General features: G+C 39.0%; 1 protein-coding gene across 4 annotated transcripts in view; it reads left to right on the top strand.

Moving 5' to 3' along the window:
• Window positions 1-3,769: 3,769 nt before the first annotated feature.
• SPPA (signal peptide peptidase) overlaps window positions 3,770-25,030 on the top strand; it is a 471,996-nt gene continuing 450,735 nt past the window's right edge. For 2 of the 4 annotated variants that reach the window (XM_089448936.1, XM_089448939.1), the window contains exons 1-2: window positions 3,770-4,047; window positions 4,759-5,154. In XM_089448936.1, the coding sequence (XP_089305062.1) occupies window positions 3,880-4,047; window positions 4,759-5,154 (564 nt within the window). In that variant the 5' untranslated portion in view covers window positions 3,770-3,879. Of the gene's footprint in view, window positions 4,048-4,743; window positions 5,155-25,030 lie in introns of all 4 variants that reach the window. The other 2 variants (XM_089448935.1, XM_089448938.1) reach the window with 2 other exon arrangements.

Here is a 25,030-nt window from a genome sequence, read left to right as displayed (position 1 = left end):
TTGACAAAATTGATAGGTTGCTATGCCAAAATTGATAGGTTTTGTAAATTGGAATAAAGAAAATTAATGTACAGTGCCAGAAAGATTTGTACTTTATCATTGGGGACAGATTGTAAAGGCAATAGGTTCCTGGATTTCACACATCGTGCATGTTTCTCTGGGTTGTGGTGTAGAAGTAGATTCCTTGGAATATGGTGATGGGCTTGTGTGCTTTGAAAAGGTAGTAGTATACCATGACAGGTTAGGGCCTATCTCTAGTGAAAAGAGGACCATGTTGTTTGATATGATCCGCTGCAAGGCATGGAAATTATGCAATGTTTCTGCACCGAAGCACTTTATCAATGGTATTTGTATTGTTAATTTAACACTTTTTGCACAAACTGGCAGTAGGTCATTAAAAAATGAATCAACTCTTGCAATGTCTTAGAGAAAGAGTAAAGGTTACAATTTTTTTTTTTCACTTTTCACAAATATTTTGTTAAAGATAAATGCTATACAATATTCATCAAAACACTACATTACAATGTTAAAAATATAAAAAATAAAAAAAAACTTTAAATTTTTTTAAAACTCCTTATAGCATGTAATTAATAACAATAAAAATAATTAAAATAATGGGTCCGATCCTACTGACCAATGAACCCACACCCACATGCAAAGCCGACTAAGAGATTGGAATGGATGGGTTTTTTAATTCTCGGTTTTTGTTATATTGGACATGCCTACAATGCTTAATTAATATTTTTGGAAACATGGAGAGTCGACTAAGAGATTGGAATGGATGGATTTTTTAATTCTGTTTTTTTTATATTGGACATGCCTACAATGTTTAAATGGTAAATATAAACCTTCTCATAGAATGATGGGTTTTTTTGAATATTTTTGTAAAATAAAAAAAAAAAATGTTTGAGAGAAATTAAGAATTTTACAATATTTAATAGTGAGATTAATGTGTAACAATTATTTTGACCATAAAATCTTACCAAGTAATACATAGTAGAAAGTTTTAAATGTTTTTTCTTCAATTACATTTGTGTTTTAATGTAGGAGGGAAAAACTGTTTGTCGATGTGGAGATGTTATTAGTTAAGATTGTGTGAAGTTCTGTCATATGGGAAAATTTTTATTCCGGTCATGACTCTTACTCTCAACTCCTTTTTCCTAGAATTTAAACCAATAATCTAATTAGAACTAAACCCTACACAACCAACTTATAAGACTATACGTATTGTTAGTAAACCATGAAAAAACTCTTACTTACCATGAAAAAACTCTTACTCTCAACTCCTTTTTCTTCGAATTTAAACCAATAATCTAATAAGAACTAAACCCTACACAACCAACTTATAAGACTATATGTATTGTTAGTAAACCATCAAAAAATGATTGGACTTAGTTGCAAATAAACTAAACCACCCTACTTACTCCAGATTAAGAAGGCATACTTCACGGAAACAAACATTGAATTTCTATTAGTATAAGTTAAAATTAGGCCTCCTAAGTTCTAGTGAAATCCAAAACTTATTGCAGGGTTGGTTAGGTGTAGTTGGATTCTTGGTTTGCATAAAATCGAGTTGTCTCCGATAAATCTTACTCGAAGACACTGAATTTCTTGAAAAAATCAAGACATGAGGAAGTTAACTATTGGTGAACATGGTTGCAAGCAAAAAATATTGACAGAAATGGCAATACGAAGCACAAAAAGTCAAAATGGTGGCAACCCTAAATTTTTTGCAAAAATCAAGACACATGCAAGTTACCTAAGCAAGAATATTAAAAAAAAATGGAATTGCTAAGTACAAAAAATTAAAATGGTGGTAAATTAAAAGAAAGAAAGAAAATTAAATTATTTTAACTTTCACTAGGCTAAAGATAGTCTATGGGACAAATTGTTTTTTCATATTATCCCAAGAGTTAGTCGCGTTGGAAGGCTTCACATTCTAGATGCATTCTAGATGTATTTATCACTTGTGCATTCATATGTAGTTATTTTATGCGAATATACCCAGCCAGAGTTCTTGTTACTATTTTAAACTGACAAATTAATTTTTGTTAATGTTTTAAATTAACAAATTACGTTTGGCTACCAAGCTTACCAATTTTTAAATTAATTCATTTTATAAATATTCATTCTAATATTTTATAAATATTTTTAGGTTGGAGGAATATTCATATAGGGTAATTAAACTCCATACTGGAATAAGATCCTAGAGAAGATCTTATTCGCTCTTCATGTAAGTCTGCTCAAATTATCATTTTATTTTCTTTTCGAAGCATGAAATTCAAAAGAGTTTGAAGGAGTATAGATGTGTGACATAGTGTGCTCTGTCACACGAAATGATTGAATTTCTTGTAAATGAATGGAAGGAGGAAGGAATATATGGGAAAACTGAGCTTTCCTACATGTAGACAAGATAAAATAGAAATATGTACATAGACAATATAAAATAGCAATATGTTACAGTAAAAAATGATAAAGATAATAATTATTTTTTTGTTGAGAAATATAATAGTTAGTTATACCTTACGACGTTTCTTTTGCAACATCTGGTGCAATTACTAGTATAAACCATTAAAAAGAAAGAATATTAACATTGAGCATATGAATAAAATCTTAAATCAAACTAAATAATTAGTTTCTTTAGGTCTGATAGACCAAAGTTTGGACTTAGTGGAAGTTAACCATCATCATCAATATTTAATTGTTAATCTAATTTTAATATTAAAAATTTAATTATTACAAATAAATAAAACAAACTCCAGTGAGAAAAAACAGAGTTATTTATAGAGATTTTTAGAGTTTCCGGTGTGGAATTCGGTGGAAAAAATTGAGCCAAAATATTGATTTGTGTTATTTAAACTAGTTTATATGGATTTAGCACCATGAAAAACCCCTAGGGCACTTCATTGTGCAGGATTTACCCATCAATCTTGTGATTTCAATGAATTCCGGCTGGATTTTAGAAAAATTAAACCGGAAAAATCCACGGGAAAAACTTCCAGTCGCACTAAAGACAACTCAAAAAAAACCTTCCATGGAAGGAACAACATTGCTAAAGGACCAACAAACACAAATTATGCGTCACAATTTTGCCTTTGAGGTTTTTTGAATTGGATGAATAGTTTTTCAAAAAAATTGTTTATGAAGTATTTAAATTAATTTTTATAGCAAAAATGAATTCACCATGATTAAAAACCTCTAAATAATGTTGAAGTTTGATAGATTTTCAAAAAATTTCTGCCAAATATTCTATTACATAATTTGTTGGAAGTTTGACAACGAATTATGTAAATATGAGTAATAATTGTATTAGTTACTACTAGTTAGTTTTATACTGAAATAGCATTTATGTAACAAAGGAGACTTGTATAAAACTAATGAATGCGCCAGAAATGTGATAATGGAAAATCATTGTTGATTGAATAGTGATTCCAATCTTTTGCCCCATAGATGTTTCCTTGACACCTTGTCAAGGTTTTACCACGTAAATCCTGTGTTGTTATTTATGTATTTGAATTCAATTTTCTAGTTAATTATGAGCTTTTCTTGATAAATGTATAACCAAATGTTTATTTTTCTTTCGTAATTTCCCTATTCAAACTACAGAATTTCCATTAATTTCAGATATTGAATGGATATTGGATTTTCAGATATATCGTAAATTTGTTATGAGGCTCCCGCTTTTGCCACGTAGGATATACATTTAACTCGGAAAGCAATATGCTTCCCCAAAAAATGTGACACGTTCTTATTACACGTCACGTTTCATCGTTCAACAAAGCATTTTTCCACGGAAGATAGCAATCTGGAACACAGACACAGCCTCCGAGCTCCAAGGCTGTGCACAGTTCAGGAACAGCTCTAACATTAATAGCTAGAATGTTTCAGTCTTCTTGCTTCCAGTTACAGGTCTTTGGCCAGGGAGCTGTTACGCGCTCAAATTTAGCACACTGTCTTAATTTATCGAAGAAATGTATCTATTTCTCCTGTAAATCATCAGCTTTAATGGTTACGAGCTCTCAGTATCTGGCATCTAACCATAACCAGGTGCGTAATACACAAACATTCCAGTTTTCTTCACGAAATTGTTTTCCGGAGGTTCATTTAATCTTATATTATTGCCAATTTTGGTGAATTGACAGTGAATTTACCCAGTTCGTAGTTTTATTTATCTCCATTCGTGTAATTCAAGGTTTGTTTTTGTTTTCTCCACTGATATTTAGGGCTTATTGCTATTATTTTCCACTTCAATACTGGTAGAAAAACGGGAACGTTGTTTTTTGGTATATATTGCAAACATGTTTCATGGTCATTTTTTATGAAAATATCAGCTATAATTGTTATCTAGCATGGTTTTCTCTCTCTCGAGTCATCTACTTTACCCTAGACTTTGTATATTTTAAAATTTTAAGGATCTTATAGCAAATTTTGGGGTTTTCACGTCAAATTATTCGATTTAGGTGAATAATTATTTTGAATTAGCGAATCTTTATAGAAAAGATAGAAAAAATTAGCCCAAATGAGAATATAGCCCATAAGTTTTTCTCTGCTGGGACTTCGTCAAAGTTTTAATTGCTATACGTAATTTTTTTACATTTCATGAAGTTTTTTCCGAAGAATTGTATCGGTTCTCGATGGGAGTGGGGGCTTTTCTATTTGAATTTGGTTTATTTGGTGTTGCAATTCACGGTATATGCCTGTCTGTTTCAATTGTAAACTAAAGGTCATTGATTGATTGTACAGTGTGTGTACTTGTAGGGTGTTTGTAACAGACGCCGGAATTTTGAGTACTATGAGTGCCATTCCTATCTATGTAGTGGAATGCACCTACAAAGAGATAGAGAAATCCAATCAAATAGCAGGTCTTCAGTGCCATTCAAACTACAGAGGTTTACATTTTCTGCAGCAGCACTTGAAGGAAAACAGCTTGGTGCAGAGGGTGCAAAAGAAGCAGATGAAAAACCTAACCCTGATCCGGAAGAGATTGGCCAGAACAATGGAGCTTGGAAAGATGAATCTTATCCCTCTGGCGAATTTGACTATAAGAAAATTGAAGGATGGAGTAGATTTTTTGTCCAACTGAAAATGTTTATTGCGCCACCGTGGGAGCGGGTGAAGAAAGGCAGTGTGTTGCACATGAAACTACGAGGCGAGGTTTGTTTCTGCAGCCCTTTTTTGGTTAGTGGAAGTTATATTATTTTCTGAATCAAATTAGTGAGCTGTTGTATTAATCTCAGAGTAATTTTTGTGCTCAGCTAGCTAGAGTAATTGGGCCCTTTGACTTTTGGAAAGGGAATGGTCTGTCAGGGACAGTTCCACATTGGTATGATAAAATCAATGCACACACTCAATAAATGGCTGACATACAAGACACAAAGTTATGATAGTTCATATAAATAGAAAAGCATATGATAGTCACCCATAACCATCAAGATACCTAAGGTCCTAATGATTAGTATAAAAAACCAATACAAACAATAATATAACATAACTAGGTTAAACACTACATCCGAAGGTATGATTACGTGAATGTGGGAAAATACGACCTAAGAGTAGCTAAGCTGGTATAAACACCAACAATCCCCTCTTAATCATAAGTTTGTAAAATAGCCAACTCCGCTACAAGACAAAGATGTTAGTTCAATCCTATCATCCTCAATATGAAACTCATGAGTGCCAATGACAAACTCGAAAAAACAATGTGGAAAATTGCCTAGAATGCTGAAACCCTATAACTCTGGAAAAAACTTATGGTGCATTCCTGTGACCTCAATGATCTATAAATGGTCTCTAAGAAAGTGAACTCCAAAAGCCAAATGAGAGCAAGTTTTCTAAAACCTGTAATTCTCCTATGAAAAGAGAGATGGACAGAAGTGAATCAAATGCAAAACCTTGATTCATCTTAATCTTGTACATAGAGAGGTGAATCATGTTGAGATAATTTGGCCAATCTTTATTTGTGGCCATGTGTTAGCTCACTTTGTGGGTAGCTGAGCCTCATCTTTAGGTAAGGTAGTAGTGGGTAGTTACTGCTGAAGAACGTAACTAGTTTTTGTCTTCATAAATTGTATTTGAGTCATGATGTAATTGTCAAAAGAAAGAAAAAGAGAAGTTTTTATTGACTTATTAAAGCATGGGTTTCATGCTTGGGTCATTGGTCAATAGGTCAAAGCACCCATTGTGTGCTTCTAGGATTATGTCTTGAGTCATTATCATTATCATTATATTCTAGACCCTTCTTGGGCCTTTTTATGTCAAGAAAGAAAAATATTCTTGTGTAAAAATTATGTCTTGCCCCTCCTCCATCAAGTTGGCCTTAGCCTCCATCAAGTCAGCATGTCCTTTTAGGAAGCTACATTGACTATAATATATAAAGAAGTGCAACTCGACCATCCAAAAAAGTGATTCGATCTGCAACTTGGAAGAGCTCGATCTGAAGTCTCTAATGCTAAACGAGAAGAATAAGGAACCTATTTTTCTTGGAAGATCAAGAAGATCCATATTGAAGGAAGGAGAGACCATTGTCGAGCAAAAGAAATGAATTTTTTAGCATCGGATGGCATTCTAGTCTTCAGACTTTGTAAGAGAGGCTAAGAAACACTAGGACTCCATAACCCAGAAAAGGTTTCAGGAAAATCCACCTAGAAATGCCCTAATTAAGTTAATTAATTAGTGAATTTATCCTAAGTCTAACTTTAGGGAAAATGATTAATTAACAACAATTAATTGAGGCAAGTGCAATTCTCTAGAAACTCACTCGGATCGGCTAGGAAATAATCTTAGCCATTGATTAAGTTTTAATCTTGGCCATTGGAGTCCCACAGTGAGATTATAAGAAGTCGATGGGTAGATTGGCCATTGGAGTCCCACAGTGAGATTATAAGAAGTCGATGGGTAGATGGAGGAACACACTTGAGATTGATTTCCTTCGGTAGTTCGACTTTCCAGAGAGCAACAACGTTTCTGCTGGAAGAGTTCGAGCCAGAAAAGGGAAATAGAGACAGAGAGGGGCAAAGACAGAAAAGGGAAATAGAGACAGAGAGGGGCAAAGACATTGAGTCCGAGGATTTTTTCCAATTTTGGAGAGAGAAAGAGGAGGCTGAAATTTTTTTCCAGGAGGCTGCGTAGAGCCTCAAGTGAGCAGTTCAATTTGGCTGAAGAGGATGACGTTTTTAGTTTCAGAGGCTGGGCCGAAGAAGTATTTTCCTAGTCAACAACAGGCATGATGGCTAGATTGGCAGTTGTTTCAGGCAGTGTGTGTGGCAGGCAGTGCTAGGGTGATGCAGGCCCTACATAGACCACTTGGACAACTAGATTTTTAGAGGTCAGACAATGTCGGGATTGCTCAAAGAGAGGGTAAAATCCCTTATAAATTTTTTGCCAGTATTTCTCTTGGATAGATTCGCCAGTTGGGCAATATTTATTATACTCAAAATTTTCTCATTGCTGCTTAATAATAAAAACCCTCAGCGGCTACACTGGTTTTCCCACATTGGGTTTATTCAAGGACTTTTGTCCAAAAATAACTGTGTTATATTTTTGTGTGTGTGTGCCGGTAATTTCTTAGTTTGCAGTTTATCTTGCGCAATATTTTTTGTGAAGATTGTAGTGTGATTAATTTTTTGTTGCCATAGCAATAAACTGCTAAATTAATTTGAAGAATTAATTCCAGTTGTTGCAATAGAATTTCAGTAGTTGAAATATTCGCATGGTATTAGAGCATATTTGATCAGACGGGGAAGCTTAGAAGTGGAAGAAGAGAATTCGCTGTTCCAAGGGAGCAGCAGTACGAATTTTATGGGGCTGTGCAGTGCTTATCCAGGCAGTGCGAATTGCTGGGTAGTTCGATTTTTTAGTGCAGGGTCGCAAAGAAATTCGGCTTTTCAGATTGAGTAATTCTAGTAGGAAGAGGGAGCACCAGTAGCTCATATTTTTTTTGGCAAATTCCTTGTTTGGGTGCAGAAGGGTTTTGCAGCAGTTGCTAGAGTAGAATCAGTGCTGGGTGGAAGAGAAAGTGCACACACAGAGGGAATTTCTCTCAAAGGGTTTCTAGTTTAGAAATCTAAATTTCCTGTTGCAGCTGACAGAAGCTACAAGCAGATTTCCTCACTCCAGAAGTGAGTGCGAATAGAAGATTCAACAGCCGGGCAAGAGAAAGAGAGAGATTTCCATTCCAGTTTCAAAGATGGCCACAACTGGGCTTAGAGATCAGGATAGGTTGGAGGGAGCCTCCAACTATGTCATCTGGAAGGCTAGGATATCCTTCCTGTTAGATGAATTTGGCCTGAAGACCTATGTAGAGAACGTTGTGGCAGAACCTATTGATGCAAGTCAGCTGAAGGAATTTAGGATAGAAATGGCCAAGGCGAAGCGGATGATCTTAGATGGAGTGCGGGACCATATAGTTTCACATATATTTGGAAATAATACTGCCAAGGAGATGTGGGATGCTCTCGCTCAGCTATATCAGAATCCTTTTGAGCAACGACAAATGTACCTGAAAGAGAAGCCGAGAAACATCAGGATGTATACGGGTGAAGGCATTGATCCCTTTCTCACTAGAATTCAGGAAATTCGGGATCAACTTGCAGCAGTTGGGAGGCGCCTCATGACACAGAGCTTGTACATTTGGCATTGAACAATGTCTCAAAGGATTGGGAGATCTTTGTCCAAGGCATCTTGGGACAAGATACTCTACCTAAGTGGGACAGGATGTGGTCAGACCTACAACAGGAGGAGATGAGGCGAGCACTTGTGAAGACCTCCATCAGTGGAAGCAACAGTAAGGGTTTGAAAGGTGAGGAGGAAGAGAATGTGGCCCTTGCATCAAAAGGTCCCAGTCAAGGATAGGGCGAAAAGAAGAAAAAGGACCTATCTAAGGTCAAGTGTTTTAGGTGTGGCGAGTTTGGCCACTACAGTACTCAGTGTCCTCAAAGGAAGAAGGACAAGCAGGACTAGACGACAACATTCGCAGAGATAGACATGTTGTCCTCTAGGTTGGAGGAAGAGTTTTCCATGTTTGCAGCTATACCTCCAGGAGTGAGGTGGGGCGATATGGAGCTATAACAATGTTCCACCAAGACTCTGGTGCGAGGAGACGCGGGTGTGGGGAGATGCATAGGGGGGATGTGTGGGAGTACCCTCAAATTTTAGGGAAATTTTGGGGTGTGGGGGGATGGGAGTATCAAATTTTAATATATATTTTTAATATATATATATATATATATACATTGAAATTTGATCTACACATAAAATTTAAATTCATAATTGAATTAAATAATGACATACATTGATTGATCCTCATCATTCATTTTGATACATACATCATTCATAGGACATACTAATCATTCATCCATACCATGAGATTCAATAATAAAATTCAATAATGAACTATTCAAATACATTGGTCCATATCATTCATCATTCACTATTCATCATTCTACAATCTACATTGATTCAACAATCAAATTCATCTTTCATCATTCTAGAATCTAAATTGAAAGCAAAACAAACCAGTATATTCATATTAGTATTACTATATACCATATACCAATGTTACACGACTCATACTTGTATAAGACTCGTCACGGTGTTGACTCGTCGACTCGTATAAGACCCGGGAACGACCCATATAAGACTCGTCAAAATACAAAAAAAAAACATTAAAATATGGTAAATTTTAAGCACAAAAAAGAAACTAATAACAATTCCAATCCTTATAAGTTATAAAAACCGCAATATATGCAATAATTCAAAACATCATCTCATATCTATAAAAGTACAACATAACATATTCGATTTTTGTAAGCAAAACATTTAGATACTGAATAAGAAAAGGACTCATGGTTCCATAATTAAAATAAAAAATCCCAGCAAGTTCAAAATTCAAATACATATGTCATAAATGATAAATGATTGTCTCATAAGTTCATAACAATCTTGTGTCTCATCACTCATGGATGACTACGCCTACAATAAGCCCTCGTGGAGCTAGTGCTAACATCGGAAGGCCAAAGCAACCGTGAGGCCGGTGTATTTGGAGTCTCCATTTGAGATGGAAAACTAGAGAGATCCTCAGTGTCTTCATCAAGCCAACTCAAATCAGGGGACTCCTCCTCCACAACCCAATCAGACTCTAAATCAATAGTATCCAATAAAATTGTATCTGTATCCTTTGGTTGCACTTGTTTTGTGAGCATTCGAAGGTTGTAGTAGATGAAAACCAACTTCTCCAACCTCTCATGCTCAAACCTATTTCTCTTTTTACTGTGGATGTGCTCAAACACTAACCAATTGCGCTCACAACAAGAAGCACTACAGGGTTGACTCAGAACTCTGATGGCGAATTCTTGTAATTGTGGTGCCTCAGTGCCACAATTTATCCACCAATGAGCTGTAAAAAAATACCAACAAAGATTATCAGTTTGCAATGCCAACATATAAAAGAGAACTAGCAAAATTATAAGCTAAGTTCTAAAAAATTGGACTTACAAGGAATTTTCTTGTCCTTGAGATGTTGGCTTGAGTTGAATCCAAACATGCTAGATGCTTCCTTGTACATATCTCATTGTATGTTGATTTTGTCCTGAATATCTTGATCCGGGAACATCTTATCAATGCATATCCTGACACCTCTCATCACCTCGGGATCTCTTCGAATGCTAGATCCCTCATTATAGAATAAGCTCGGATTGAGATATGCTCCTATTGCATGCAATGGTGAATGTAGTTGCCTGTCCTACCTGGAATCAATAGTTTGCCATATAGGGAGATATTTAGATTCATTTCCCTTATACAAAGTCTTGATGGCCTCTTTGACCCTGTCCATGCCCTCATAAATATATCCCATTGCAGGTTTCTTTCCATCCATCAATTTCAAGTCCTTCACAAGGGGCTCAGTGAAGTTGACAATCTCAGTGACTTTGTCCCACAAACTATCAACAAAGACAGATGCTTTCACAGACAATGCTTCTGGTTTTGTGCTATCTTTCTAAAATATCCATTGCTGGCTAGAAAACATTCTTCTCAAAGCTTGGTACTCATACAAAAGGCTTTGGAGGGAAAAAAAGTTTGTAGCAAACCGTGTCACAACTGAGCGACTAAGCTCACCTTGTGTGAATTCCCTCATAAGGTTCAACACCCAAGCATGGTTATAAATATACTTGGTAATTTGCTTGCATTCTTGCACAACATCTTGCACCCATTCCAACTTCCCAATGTCCTCTAGCATCAAGTCTATGCAATGGGCAGCACGTGGAGTCCAAAAAATGGTGGGATATTTGGCACAAAGCAGCCTTTCAACTGCCACATAATTTGTTGCATTGTCTGTGATTTCTTGGACAACATTTGCAACCCCAACTTCCTCCACCACATCAGCCAACAATGTAAAAATCAAATGTGCATCTTTTACAATTGCAGATGCATCAATGGATTTTAGGAACATGGTTCCTTTAGGGCTAGCTACAACAAAATTTATTATTGTTCTACCCCTCTGATCTGTCGACCCATCAGACATAATTGTACAACCTATAAATTTCCATGAGATTTTAATGCTTTCCAATTGTTCCTTGACACACTCAAGCTCCTCATCTAGCTCTTTCCCCCTAAGTGCATTATAAGATGGGGCTTTGTATCTAGGGCCAACACTTGCAATGGCATCCACCATGGGCTGATAAAAATAAGACTTTGCATAGTTGAATGAAAGACTGTTATGTTACCAAAACCTCCTCACTGCCATATCTTCCTCCTTCCTCTTCTTTTCATTAAAACTATCCAAGGTTGGTTGAGATCCTGGAGTTGTACGAGGACTGAAGAAAGAAGAGGTTATACTCCTGTTTGCCACAACACTTGAAGAGGAGTTACCAATACTTGGACTTTGAATTTGTCTTTCACTTTGAGATGAAGATCTACCTATCCCAACAATTTCATCCTTCCTTTTTGCCCTCTTAGAACTTTCTTCTTTAATGGATTCCAAAGCAGCTGCCATTTCAGTAGTGACTTCATCAGGGCAATTTTGACAACATCCCACACCATTCCTAGGAATTCTGGCTAGGTGGTATTTTAGCCTGTCTATGTCTGCATGCATTGTGGCATTGCAATAATTACACTTGACATGGTGTTCATTACCGACAATGATTCATTGACCATATGCCCATGCTGGATCACGAGATTTTCTAGAACCCTTTGGTGGCATGGTGACAGAATCTAGAAGAATTTTTTTTTTTTCTAAATAATTTTTGGTTTTTAAATTTTTTTTTTTATTATTATTATTATTTTTTTAATTTGCAAATTTTTTTGGCCAAGCCACACAAGGCCGCTATGTGTTGAGATACTTAGCCACAGGGCCAAAAAAACTCGCAAACATAAGAAAAAAAATATTGAATACAAAAAAATTACATGGAAAACATTCAAACTCAGCGACAGGCCCAAAAAAATTTGCAAACATAAAGAAAAAAAAAAAAAAAAACTAAATTGAATACAAAAAAAATTACATAGAAAACATTCAAACAAGGTTCATGAAGCCTACCTGAAGCTGGGTCCGATCCGATGAAGCCTTATTTAGCCTCCTCCAAGATCTTCTTCACTGTGCAATGGAGTCACTCAACACTCATAGAAATTAGCTAAATACTCAAATGACAAGTGAATGACAAATGGAAGGGAGAGAAGTGCTTATAAAGCATTTTCTTCCCTCCAATTTCCCTCTCCCTCCACCTCATTTGCAAAAAAGAAAAAAAAGGAAAAAAGAAAAAAAATTGTGCCTTTTGAGGCTCGACGAGTTCTATAGGGGTTCGATATAGGTTCTATAGCATATCCGCGGGTCTTATACGGGTAGCTAGGTATAATAAAATACCGGCCGAGTCGGGTCTTAAGCGTGGGTTCTATGCGAGTGACTCGGCTTGGTATAGAACCCGCCAAGGCCCGCGGGTATTCGCGGGTTTTATACGAGTGGTGCTTCACTGCCATATACTAGATACTGAAGTTTGAACACTAAGATAGTAAATTACTAATTTCAAAATTTATATAACTCAAAGTCCCAAACTCAAAAATAGTTAAGAGTGAGGAGTCAAGAATCAGTTTGAGGTCATCAATATCTAGTGTCACAACTCAAAAGTTAAAACTAAAAAGTAAAAATGGATAATGAACACTGAAAATAAAATCAACATCAAGGAATCAATCTCTATGATTGGTCCTCTACATCCATCTGCTGCATGAAGTCATCAGGACCATCAATGGGAACATCACTATCTAAGTTCGAGTCTCTCCTGAGAACCAACAAAACTCCAACCAAACCATGCTGCCTCATCATCTATCTGTTCACTATCCTCTGGATCCACATCCCATCATGTTGTTGGTCCCCTTTGATACTCTTGTGTCTTCCTATGTGCAAGATGTAGAGAACTGTGCACTGCAACTAACTTCTCTGCTCTCCTAGAGGAAAGTTTGTTCCTCTTGATAGAGTGGATGAATCTATATGTGGACCAATTCCTCTTTGCCGCGGAGGAACTAACAATCTGAGACAATAATCGAAGAGCAAGTTGTTGGATCTTTGGAGCATCATCCCCATGCATGGTCCAACCAATGGGGTCATCCTGGCCTTAAGTCATTGCGATCTTCCCTTGCATCAGGCTTGTTGAAGGGACCATTGAGACTTACAAATTGCATCCACTTTCTCCTAATTATTCTCCCATCTTCTGAACTATACATCTTTGTAATGGCAACTCGAAATACCTCTGGATCTTCAATGGGAAGAATTCTACTAGTCCTTGCTACATACCATTTTGGGTTGAGTGCATATGCTACTGAGTGCAAAGGTATATTCATTCGATCCCACCTACGCTGAATAATGGGTCGAATTTGGGTCGTATAAAACTCTAAGGAAGGATCTTCTTCATGAATGGCCAATCTCACTTGATCCAACATACTATCAAAAGTCTCATAGATTTCTCCAAGACTAGGAGAATCTGTGTCAGTCTAGCGAATGACCTCAATTATAGGACCTACATGTGACACCAAATGACCACAATCTGTCCACCAATCATTATCCAATATCTGAATCCTGATTTTCTTCCCTTCCTCTGTCTTGGATTCTACCCATTTGTTACAATCTGGAGTCACAACCATGGCTTGCAATGCTGACTGCACCTCCAACATCCTCTCTAATAACATAAAATAACTAGCATATCTGGTGTCTTTAGGCTCGAGGAATTCCTTCCTTGCATGAGACCTGTACATGGCTAAGGAGGTGTGGTGATTGGAAATAAACATTTGCACATTTCTTGCAGCTGTCACCAAGTTAGAGACCCACTCAATTTTTCTATTGTCTTACGGTCCATTATCGAGTGCATGCACACAACATGGGGTCCATAAAATATGCCTGTACTTACTCTCAATCATTAATCCTGCTTATCTACACACTGTTGTTGCATCTGTCACAACCTGTACAACATTTGTAGAGCCAAACTCCTCTATAGCATCACGAAGAAGCTCAAATTGGAAAGCTGCATCTTTGCGTTTTCCAGAACAACCAATAGCTCTAAGAAAGAAAGGTCTCTCTTGGCAAGTAACTATGATGGTGATAAGTGGACATTTGGCAATGTCTGTCCACCTATCCATAACAATAGAACAACCTTCCCTCACCCATGTCTGCCTCAAATTTTCCTTTTTCATATTAATATTGGCCACTTGCCTTTCTAATACCACTGTCCTCAACTTATGTTCATCTGGGGGCACATATGAGGGCCCTGCTACTGCAATTGCCTTAACCATCTCCTTGTATTAAGGAGAATGACTAACATGGAAAGGAATGCCATTGGAAAAAGGAAATTTGCCAATGGCATCATCTGTATCATCAGGATTCAGCTTACTATACATCCCTACAAGAGTTGGTACCATTGCACAAGAACGAGAACCCTTAAGGTCTCAACATGAGATGGTGGAGGCATATTTTTCATTTCTTTTAATTTTCTTTTGGAGCTTGTGGCTTCATCAATATTTTGATGAGCTTGGGCCATGGCTTTTTTACTTGAGAAGACACCCTTTGCATTTGCTGCCATTTGCATCCTCAAGAGCTTTGATTTTTATAGCATGGTTAATTTTGTACATATATGAACCCCTTTTCCACCTACACCCAAAATATGCATCTTGGTCCGACTATAACTCCCAACCCAAGAATGGCCACAAACATTGCATTTCCAATGGTATGTCCTACCTCTTTTGTTTCTTGGTTTTGGTTGGGTTGAGGGGCCAACCATTTTGGTAACATATAACAAAAAAGTTTTGCTTGGATTAAATGCCCCTTTTGCATATTCTGCCAATGTCTTTGATGGGGTTGCATTGGGAGTAACACTAGTTGCACTACTGCCATGGGTTTCATTCATTGGTGATGGGATTTCAGTTCCAAGTGGACTTTTAATTGAGGATCATATTCACTATGACTATCAGTGGCACTGTGGCTGCTCATGCTATCGTGATTAGTCATTTTGCACTTGCAGCTTTCTGAGTTTTTTTTATTTTTTGTGCCCTGCAGGAAGGGTTTTAAAAATTGAAATTTCTGATAATGTAAATTTGAAATGAAAAATTTACATTTTGTCATTTTGAAACTACTGTGTAAATTTCATTTTCTAGAACTAGTAGAATTAAAATTTAAAAGAAATTTACATTTTAAAATTTAATTACACACTGCACAGTATTGAGAAATCTAGGGCATTCAAAGTTAACAATTTCTTTGCTTGATAATTGTTGGTGATACACTTTTACTTCTTATCTTATAGTCTTTTCTTTGTTAGCTTATTAATGTGTTCTTTCATCAAGACAATTACCAAAATGCATAATAAAAGACAAGTGACATAGTATGTAGGCTTCTCCAGCCAGGGCCAAAACCTCTCACGGTCTCACCTCTTGAGAGGAAAACTCGGTCAAAATTCTTCTTCTAGAACTTTAGTTGATAAGTACCAAGACGATGACATAGACCCTTGACTCTAGTATCCTCCCAAGAATCTTGTCACTAACCTTGATGCTCTGCCTCTTCCTTCCTTCACCTTTCTTCTTGATCTAGAATTCCTCTCCTCGGCTCCTTCTAGAGAAACTCGTTCTCTATCCTTCTTACTGCTCCTTCTCAACTTTCTCTAGAGAATCTCGGTCTCTAGGTCTTCACTGGTTTCCTCTAGATCTTTACTTCGTCTTCTCAAAAGAATCCTTCCCTTGATTCCCTAGAAGAAACCTCTCCTTCGCTTGCCTAGAAGAGACTTCGCTGTCCCAGAAGAAAGTCCTTTTCACTAATCCAGAAAAAACCCTAACTTCGCATTACCCAAAAGAACCCTTCTTTGCACTTCTGTTCTTCTTCCTTTTCGTACTTCTGCTTCTTCCCTTTCTTTGCACTTCTTGCAAGTCAAGTTACTTGTCTGAATTGTGTCTCCAAATGAGGTTGAGTTGGGCTATTTATACACTTATTCACTTGACCTTTAGGCCGACTTGACAACTGGAGTTAGGCTGAATTTATCTAGCAATTATTTCATTGCTTGTAGGCCGACTTGAAGAGGTTTGGTGACAAGTTCTTGGCGGATACTTTACGTAGACAATATGGACTTTTTACAAAGTGTAGCATGACTTCATTTACATGACAATGACTCTTACATTTTATGACCAGATGACAAATAAATCCTAAAGACTCTCAATGGGAGTCTTGACTCGAAAACAAAATCCCTTGCTCATGAAACCCATGAAGCAAGTCAATAAAAATAATTTTATTTTTTCTTATTTACATCTTATTACATAAAATCATATTTACATGTCATTATGAAGACTGAACCTAGTTACGCTTTTCAACACACAGTAGTTCTAGAATTAAAAAAAAAATTAAATTACATAGTTGAAACTATTGTGTAATCCCCATTCGATTCTTCATTCTAGAACATAAAAAAAATTTAAAATTTAATTTTAAAAACTATGGTATATGCAAAGCTTATCTGGACGCACAAAGACAAAGAATGATGGTCAATGGCTGCAACAACTACAAGTAGAAAAAGAAATGGATGCTGGAGGTTTGGATGCCAATGGAGGTCGATACACTTGGAATATGTAGCGGTGGATTCCGGAGGTCGATGATAGCAAGACTGGTGGTGGATTTTGGAGTTCGAGGGCAAAAAACGACCTCAGAAATGAATGAGCAACAGAAATAAATGACCTCAAAAAATGACCTTAGTGGATTCTGGGGCTCGAGGATGGAAGATGTAGCTTGACAATAGGAGAGAACTCTCAATGACAGGGGAGAAGAGCTCAACGATGGTGGTGGCATAAGAGAACTTCGCTAAGGTTGAAGGCAGGTTGGAAATGAATAGGTAAGTTAAAACTTAACCTAGGTAACTTTTAAGTTTTTAATGTTTAGTTTAGTTTTTTGTTTTATTTATTTTTTATTTTTTTAAAGTTTTTTTAATACATGATTTTCATGTTTTTTTTGTTATATTAGGGGTTATTAGACCAATTCAATGGGGGACACCTAGAAACACCCCTTTTGAGGGGGTTTCCCAAAAGCACCCCTTTTGGGGAGTCACGTCCCCCACACTGGGGAAATGCACCCCCTTGCGTCTCCCCACGATTCCCCAAAAAGGGTGCATGGGGAAACGCACCCCCAGACGTTACCCCATCCCGCGTGCGAGGGGTGCGTGCACTCGACCCTTGGGGACGTGTCCCCATAGAACATTGAGCTATAGTCCCTGAATTGCGTAGAGGTTGGGCAGGGTCCATTGAGGTGTCTTCCTCATGGATTATTACCTTGCTACGGGGTCCCACAATATTTAGTATCAGGATGGATCAGTGTTAGTGGTGCAGTCAGATTCCAAAGTGACAATCGCAGTCAGGGGTTGAGGAGCGTAGAGTCGTGTTGATAGTAGAGCAGGAGGCATAGTAGCAGAGTCAGCGACAACACAGATTCCTCAGTGGATAGTGCAGAGGCTAGTAGCAGTCAGATGCTGAGGAGACAAAAGCAACACAAAGACACAATTGCTTCAGTATTTCAGATGCTTCTCGGTCGCTGTAGTTGCAGTAGCAGCAACAACAATTGAGAGGGAGTTGCAGTGCATATGAAAATGCAAAGTTGGCAGTGGTATTGCAGTGTCAACAACAAGACAAATGTAGCATCAGAGTTGCGTAGTGGTTGGTGGGCAGTGGCAGGCAGTGACAGTGGCCAAACATTAGCAGCGTGTATACAGAGACAAGGTGTTGGAGTAGTTCAGCTCTAGGACACCTTCCTCGCTAAGAGGGAGTGTTAGTTTTTGTAGCATCAGATGGTGTTCTAGTCTCGAGACTTTGTAAGAGAGGTTAAGAAACACTAGGACTCCATAACCCAGAAAATGTTCAAGGAAAATCCACCTGGAAATGTCTTAATTAAGTTAATTAATCAGCAATTAATTTTTCCTAAGTCTAACTTTGGGAAAATGATTAATTAACAACAATTAATTGAGGAAGGTGAGATTTCTTTAGAAATTCACACGGATTGACTAGGAAATAATGTCAACCATTGATTAAGTTTTAATCTTGGTTGTTAGAGTCCCACAGTGAGATTATAAGAAGAAGTCGATGGTAGATGGTGGAACACACTTGATATTGATTTCCTTGGGTAGTTCGACTTTCTAGAGAGCAAAAACATTCTGCCAGAAGAGTTCAAGCCAGAGAAGGGAAGTAGAGACAGAGAGGGGCAAAGACAGTGAGTTTGGAGGAATTTTTCTACTTTTAGAGAGTCAGAAAGAGGAGGCCGAAAATTTTCTCCTGGAGGATGCGTAAAGGCAGTGCAAAGCCTCAAATGAGTAGTTCGATTTGGCTGAAGAGGAAGACATTTTTAGTTCCAGAGGCCGGGAATATTTTCCAGAGGGCCAAAGAAGCATTTTCCTAGTTAGCAGCAGGCAGGACGGCTAGATTGGCAGTTGTTTCAGGCAGTGTGTGTGGCAGACAGTGCTAGAGTGATGCAGGGCCTGTGCAAACCACTTGGACAGTTAGATTTTCAGAGGTCAGACAGTGCAGGGATTGCTCGGAGAGAGGGTAAAGTCCCTCAAATTTTTTTTGCCAGTATTTCTCTTGGATAGATTCGCTAGTTTGGTGATATTTATTGTACTCAAAATTTTCTCATTGCTGCTTAATAACAAAATCCCTCAACTGTTGCACCACTTTTCCCACATTTGGTTTTTCTGGGGACTTTTGTTTAAAAATAACGTGTTATTTTTGTTCGTGTTCTTGTATTTTCTCAGTGTCCAGTTTATCTTCTGCTATATTTTTTCTTTGTGAAGATTGCAGTGTGATTAATTCGTTCTTGTCGTAGCAATAAACTGCTAAATTAACTTTACAGTTAGAGGAATTAATTCTAGTTGCTGCAATAGAATTTCAGTAGTTGAAATTTTCACAAAGTTTCTATCTATGCTTATGTCACAGATGCGGAGTTAAGGAAATTTGTAGGATCAATCTATTATAGATCGAAAATCTCTGAAGTAGAATGAAGGATGGGATCTCAATCATGAAAACTTTGACTTTGATTTCGTTGAAGTCTAAAGAGGTTGACTTGATTGGAGGAGGTTGTAGTTTTGGTCTAAAGGTCTTCGATTGTCGCATTTGATTTGAATCTATTAGTGGAAGAGTTTGATTGGGTTTTCCCCTTCATAGGGGTTTTGCCTTGGCTGAGTGCCTACATCTGGTGTCCATTTGTATTTGATGATCTTCATGTTTTTGGTAGCTGTTTGATGATAAAAGAACATATTAGTAACAAGGAGAAGAAGAATCTAAAAGAATGTCACAAGAAGCTATCAGAGGTTAAGAGAAATCAAATTGAATAAGCCCTAATTAAGCTGCCTTAGATTTCTCAACAGTTACACCATTATTACACTTCATTATAGTTTATTGTAGTTTAGGGTAAAGTTGGCCTAGCTTCCTCCTTGGGGATGACACTCTAACCCTAGTAGGAGTGGTTTAAAAACACCACATCCCGCATTTGTACAATTATCACATTCAAGTGTCTTTAATCATCTTTTGCATATAGGCACCTACACTGATTCACTCTACATTTGTTATGCTTTCTTGAAGTCTTTTGTGGCATTGCTATGTTGATTTGGGGTAGCATCGGATGTGCTCTAGCCACGAAAATTGGTGGAGAGGCTAAGCCACATGAGATCTCCAATACCCATAAATGGTTTGGGAAGATTTTAAACAGTTTGGGAGATATTAAAATAATTAATATCTTTAATGGAGTCCCTAAGTCTAAACTTAGGGAAAATAAAATATTAATGTGAATTAATATAAAATTGTGTTAGAATGGTCCAAAAGTCATGGATCAAGTCAGATCTAATCTTAGTCGTTGATTAGGGACTTAATATCGACCATTGATTTGTCAACGAGAAAAGTATAAGAGGAGGTTTGAGGGTCACTTGGAAAACACACCGAGTTGATCAAGATTTGATTTTCTGGGGCAGGGTTTGCTGAGGAAGTCGAAAGAGTGATCAAATTTGCAGTTTAGGGGCATTGAATACAGAAGCGGAGAGGCAGAGATAGTACCAGGAGGATCAACGCAGAAGCCGGGAGAGAGGGACGCGGAGTCAGCCAGTGGTTCATGTAGAGGCAGCCAGGAGCTGCGCAGTGCCTAAGAGAGCCCGCATGGGTGACACAGAGGCTCTAAGGGCTGACGTAGTGCCTCCAGAGGCTGACGCAAGGCGAGCTAGGGTGATGCTGGGTAGACGCTAGGCCAGAAAGGGCTGACATAGTCCCTAGAGGCTGACGTTGGGGTTTTCGTGGGGTAGATTGGAGCTCGGAGTTGTCGGAATGTATTCGGGGTTTCAGCTGAAACATCTGTCTCTGACTGAGAGGTACTACTGCCGAGATTATTCTCTGTTGGGTGAGCTGGTTTTGGCACCCAGATTTATTTTGAAACTGCTTAATAATTAAAACCCTCAGGTAGCTGCACCAGTTTTCCCGCATTGTGTTTTTCCGGGGACATTGGTCCAAAAACAACGGTGTCACTTGTGTGCTTGTTTTGTTTCCTTCAGTTGATGATCTATAATGTGTTGAACATGTACTTGTATTTATTTTCAGTATTTACATGGTAAATAACCTGTTAATTAACATAACAAGTAGGAAGAAATAAATCAGAAAATACATGAAGGGTTTCTAACAGATAGACTTAGAAATTCCAACATGGTATCAGAACGTGGTTGCAAATCACAGGAGAACTAAGGACATCAACCGAGCAGAGCAACAACAACAGACAACAACTATCTCGAGTGACAGAAGCTGTTCCTAACAGAGTAGCAACAAGGAAGGGGTGACACAGTGCTGCGTCATCAAGATTGAGCCAGGAAGAGGCAGCGCAGAGGCGGAGGGAGGCAAAGACAGGCTCACGTAGAGCCACGCAGAGGCCAGGAGGGCTGACACAGTTGGATAAGGAAGCTGATTTGCCAGTGGTGGGATTGCGCAGAGCCTAAGAGCTCTAACCTTCAGTTTGCTGGGGTTTAGGAGGCTGTGGGTAAGTTGCAGAGTGGAGTTGATGGGGTACTGTAGTCAGAACAGTACCTAATAGGGCAAGGCCAAGGAGGAGGGATTTGCTACTGAGGCAGATTTCTAGCCAAGGAATCCAGATCAGTGTTGCAGTGCACAAACGATTGGAGAGGGGCATCTCGACATTGGCAAAAGGGTTTCCAGGAAGGAAATCGAGACTTAGAGGGAGTCACACCAAGAACTTCTAGGAGGGAAGTAGAGGAGCAGCGAGATGGTGGTGAACGGGGTAAGAGACCAGGACAGACTGGACGGAGCCTCAAACTTCGTAGTCTGTAAGGCCATAATCCTATCCGTTCTAGACAGAAATCGTGTTAATCACTCCGCCTTGAGGACGATAGCTATCCCAGTTGACCCAGTTGATAATGACAAGTACGAGGAGGCAATGTCGAGGGCCAAGAGCATCATTCTTGACGAGGTCAAGGACCATGTAGTACCACATATTGCCGAAAAGGACATGGCAAATGAGATGTGGGAGGCCCTAAAGAAATTGTACCAGCATACTTCTGTGTAGAGAAGGATGTTACTAGAAAATCAGTTGCGATCATACCAAATGTAGAAGGGAGAACAGATCAATCCCTTCCTCGGCCGATTGAAGGAGATTCAGGATCAACTGACTTCCATAGGGGCCACGCCGGATCAAGAATTGATGGTGAGAACAAACTTGAATGCAGTCTCAGAAGACTGGGAGGTGTTTGTCCAGAGCATACTGGGCAGGGCGACCCTTCCAAATTGGGAGGAAATGTGGGCTGCTCTACGCCAAGAAGAGATCTGAAGGTTGAGCAAGGCGGGAAGTAGTGGCAAGGGGAAAGGGGATCAGAATCAAGAAGGAAGAGGAGGTGGATGTTGCCCTAACATCTGAGGTAAAGCAGGAGAAACCGAAGAAGAAGGACCTCTCCAAGGTCAAATGCTTCCACTATGGGGAGCTGGGTCATTATGCGACCCAGTGTCCAAGGAAGAAGAGCAAGGGAGATGCCTCCAAGACCAAGGCTGCACCAGCAAGGGCAGAGAAGGAAGTGGAGACAAACGATGATTGTGCCATGAGTGCTCACACGCCACTTGAGCGGAAGTGGGGAGACGTCAAGCTGTAGTCAGACGGACTACAGGTGATGAGGGGTAGGATCCTTGAGGTACCCAACCTCTTGGATTAGACCTTGCTACGAGAGCCTCGAAGAGGAGTAGTAGTACTGGCAGATGTCGGTAGAGACGGATGCGGATGGAGCGACAGAGGGAGCTACAGTGCAAGATTCCCAGGATAGCGTGAGGCAACAGTGTGAGAAGCATGGGAGTGTTGCACTAGTGCAAGATGGCACAGAGAGGTGTGTAACAGTGCGAGATGCATGGAGTTGTTGCAGCAGCGTAGAGGTCAGAGAGGGAGCACTTATCAGCGACAGAGGGAGTTTTAGCATCGAGGGTGTCTCTAGCCTGACATAGATGTCAGAGTTGGGAGATCAGTTACTTACTTCTGAGTAACTGAGTTGCAGTGCAACAGTTAGCAGTGCTAGTGCTATGGGCAACACAATGCAGCATGATGAGAGGGGTTGCAATGTAGATGTAGCGGTGGTAGTGGCAGGGCCATGGGTAGCGGCACAGATGCAGAGGGAGTTGCAGTACGGATGCAACAGTGATAGTGGCAGGGCCATGGGTAGCAGTACAGGATGCAGCAATGGGCAGTAGGCCTAGCATCAGCACAGGGATCGATGCCGGATGATTAGGGTGATTAGGGTAGTACTCAGTGAGGAGTATTGCTAGAGCACAGTCCTCGCTAAGAGGGAGTGTTGATTTGGGGTAGCATCGGATGTGCTCTAGCCACGAAAATTGGTGGAGAGGCTAAGGCACCTGAGATCTCCAATACCCATAAATGGTTTGGGCAAACTATAAACAGTTTGGGAGATATTAAAATAATTAATATTTTTAATGGAGTCCCTAAGTCTAAACTTAGGGACTTAATATAAAACTGTGTTAGAATGGTCCAAAAGTCATAGATCAATCCAGATCTAATCTTAGCCATTGATTAGGGACTTAACCTCGGCCGTTGATTTGTCAACGAGAAAAGTATAAGAGGAGGCTTGAGGTCACTTGGAGAACACACCAAGTTGATCAAGATTTCGATTTTCTGGGGTAGGGTTTGTTGAGGAAGTCGAAAGAGTGATCAGAGTTGCAGCTGAGGGGCAGTGAATACAGGAGCAGAGAAGCAGAGATAGTACCAGGAGGATCAGTGTAGAAGCCGGGATAGAGGGTCGCAGAGCCAGCCAGAGGTTCACACAGAGGTAGCCAGGAGCTGCGCAGTGCCTCAGAGAGCCAGCATGGGTGACACAGAGGCTCTAAGGGCTGACGCAGTGCCTCCAGAGGCTGACGCAGGGCGAGCTAGGGTGATTCTGGGTAGACGCTGGGCCAGGAAGGGCTGATATAGTCCCTAGAGGCTGATGATGGGGTTTTCATGGGGCAGATTGGAGCTCGGAGCTGTCGGAGTGTTTATCCGAGGTTTCAGCTGAAACATCTGTCTCTCACTGAGAGGTGCTACTGCCGAGATAATTCTCTGTTGGGTGAGCCGGTTTTGGCACCCAAATTGTATTTTGAAACTACTTAATAATTAAAACCCTTAGGTAGCTGCACCGGTTTTCCCGCATTGGGTTTTTCCGGGGACATTGGTCCAAAAACAATGGTGTCACTTATGTGCTTGTTTTGTTTCCTTTAGTTGATGATCTATAATGTGTTGAGCATGTACTTGTATTTATTTTTAGTATTTACATGGTAAATAACTTGTTAATTAACAGAACAAGTAGGAAGAAATAAATTAGAAAGTACATGAAGGGTTTCTAACAGATAGACTTAGAAATTCCAACATGCTAATTTCAACTTGTTTATTGTATTAAGGTTTGTTGGAGTATTAATAGTAGACTCCATGATTTCTAACATGGTACTAGAGCTAGTGTGGGTCCACCTGCCTCAAGGAAGGCATGCTATATCGCATATATAGTATACGCCTCGCCAAAGTATGGCTTGGCTATAATGAGTGTTTTCAAAGGGGCATATCATCTTTATTACCTCATCATTAATCATGTGATTAAGTGTCACAAGGCTATCATTGATGAGCACATTCCTCATGGTTTGCTAGGATCTCTTCTATCACTTTTTTTGACAATGATTATTAACATGTTTCCATGGAACTTATATCTTCTTTCTTGAGAAAGTTAGTTGTTAATGATTCTCATCCTATTGTAGTGGATTTTACCACATCTTAATTGAATCTTAATGCTCCCATGGGTAACTTTTCAAGCTTTTCTTCTTGATAGTCACCAAGGACTCACGGGCCTACTCACTTAGCTACAACCTCTTCTATTCGGGATGTCTCATCTAACCTTCCCTTTATTGATAAGGATGTGTTGATTTTTGTAGCTTGGTAGGTACTCTAAGCATTGATGATCGAGGGTTTGGAGGAAGGAGCTCCACAAGTGGCCTTGTTGGCTTGAAACCCAAGCTTGGGGTTTTGCACCCATTGATA

This window comes from Pinus tabuliformis, chromosome X (assembly GCF_031772625.1).
Source record: "Pinus tabuliformis cultivar Carrire ecotype Pingquan chromosome X, CPIR1, whole genome shotgun sequence".
Lineage (NCBI taxonomy): Eukaryota > Viridiplantae > Streptophyta > Pinopsida > Pinales > Pinaceae > Pinus > Pinus tabuliformis.
The sequence above is the reverse complement of the archived record's forward strand: the minus strand, read 5'-3'. Positions and strand labels throughout refer to the sequence as shown.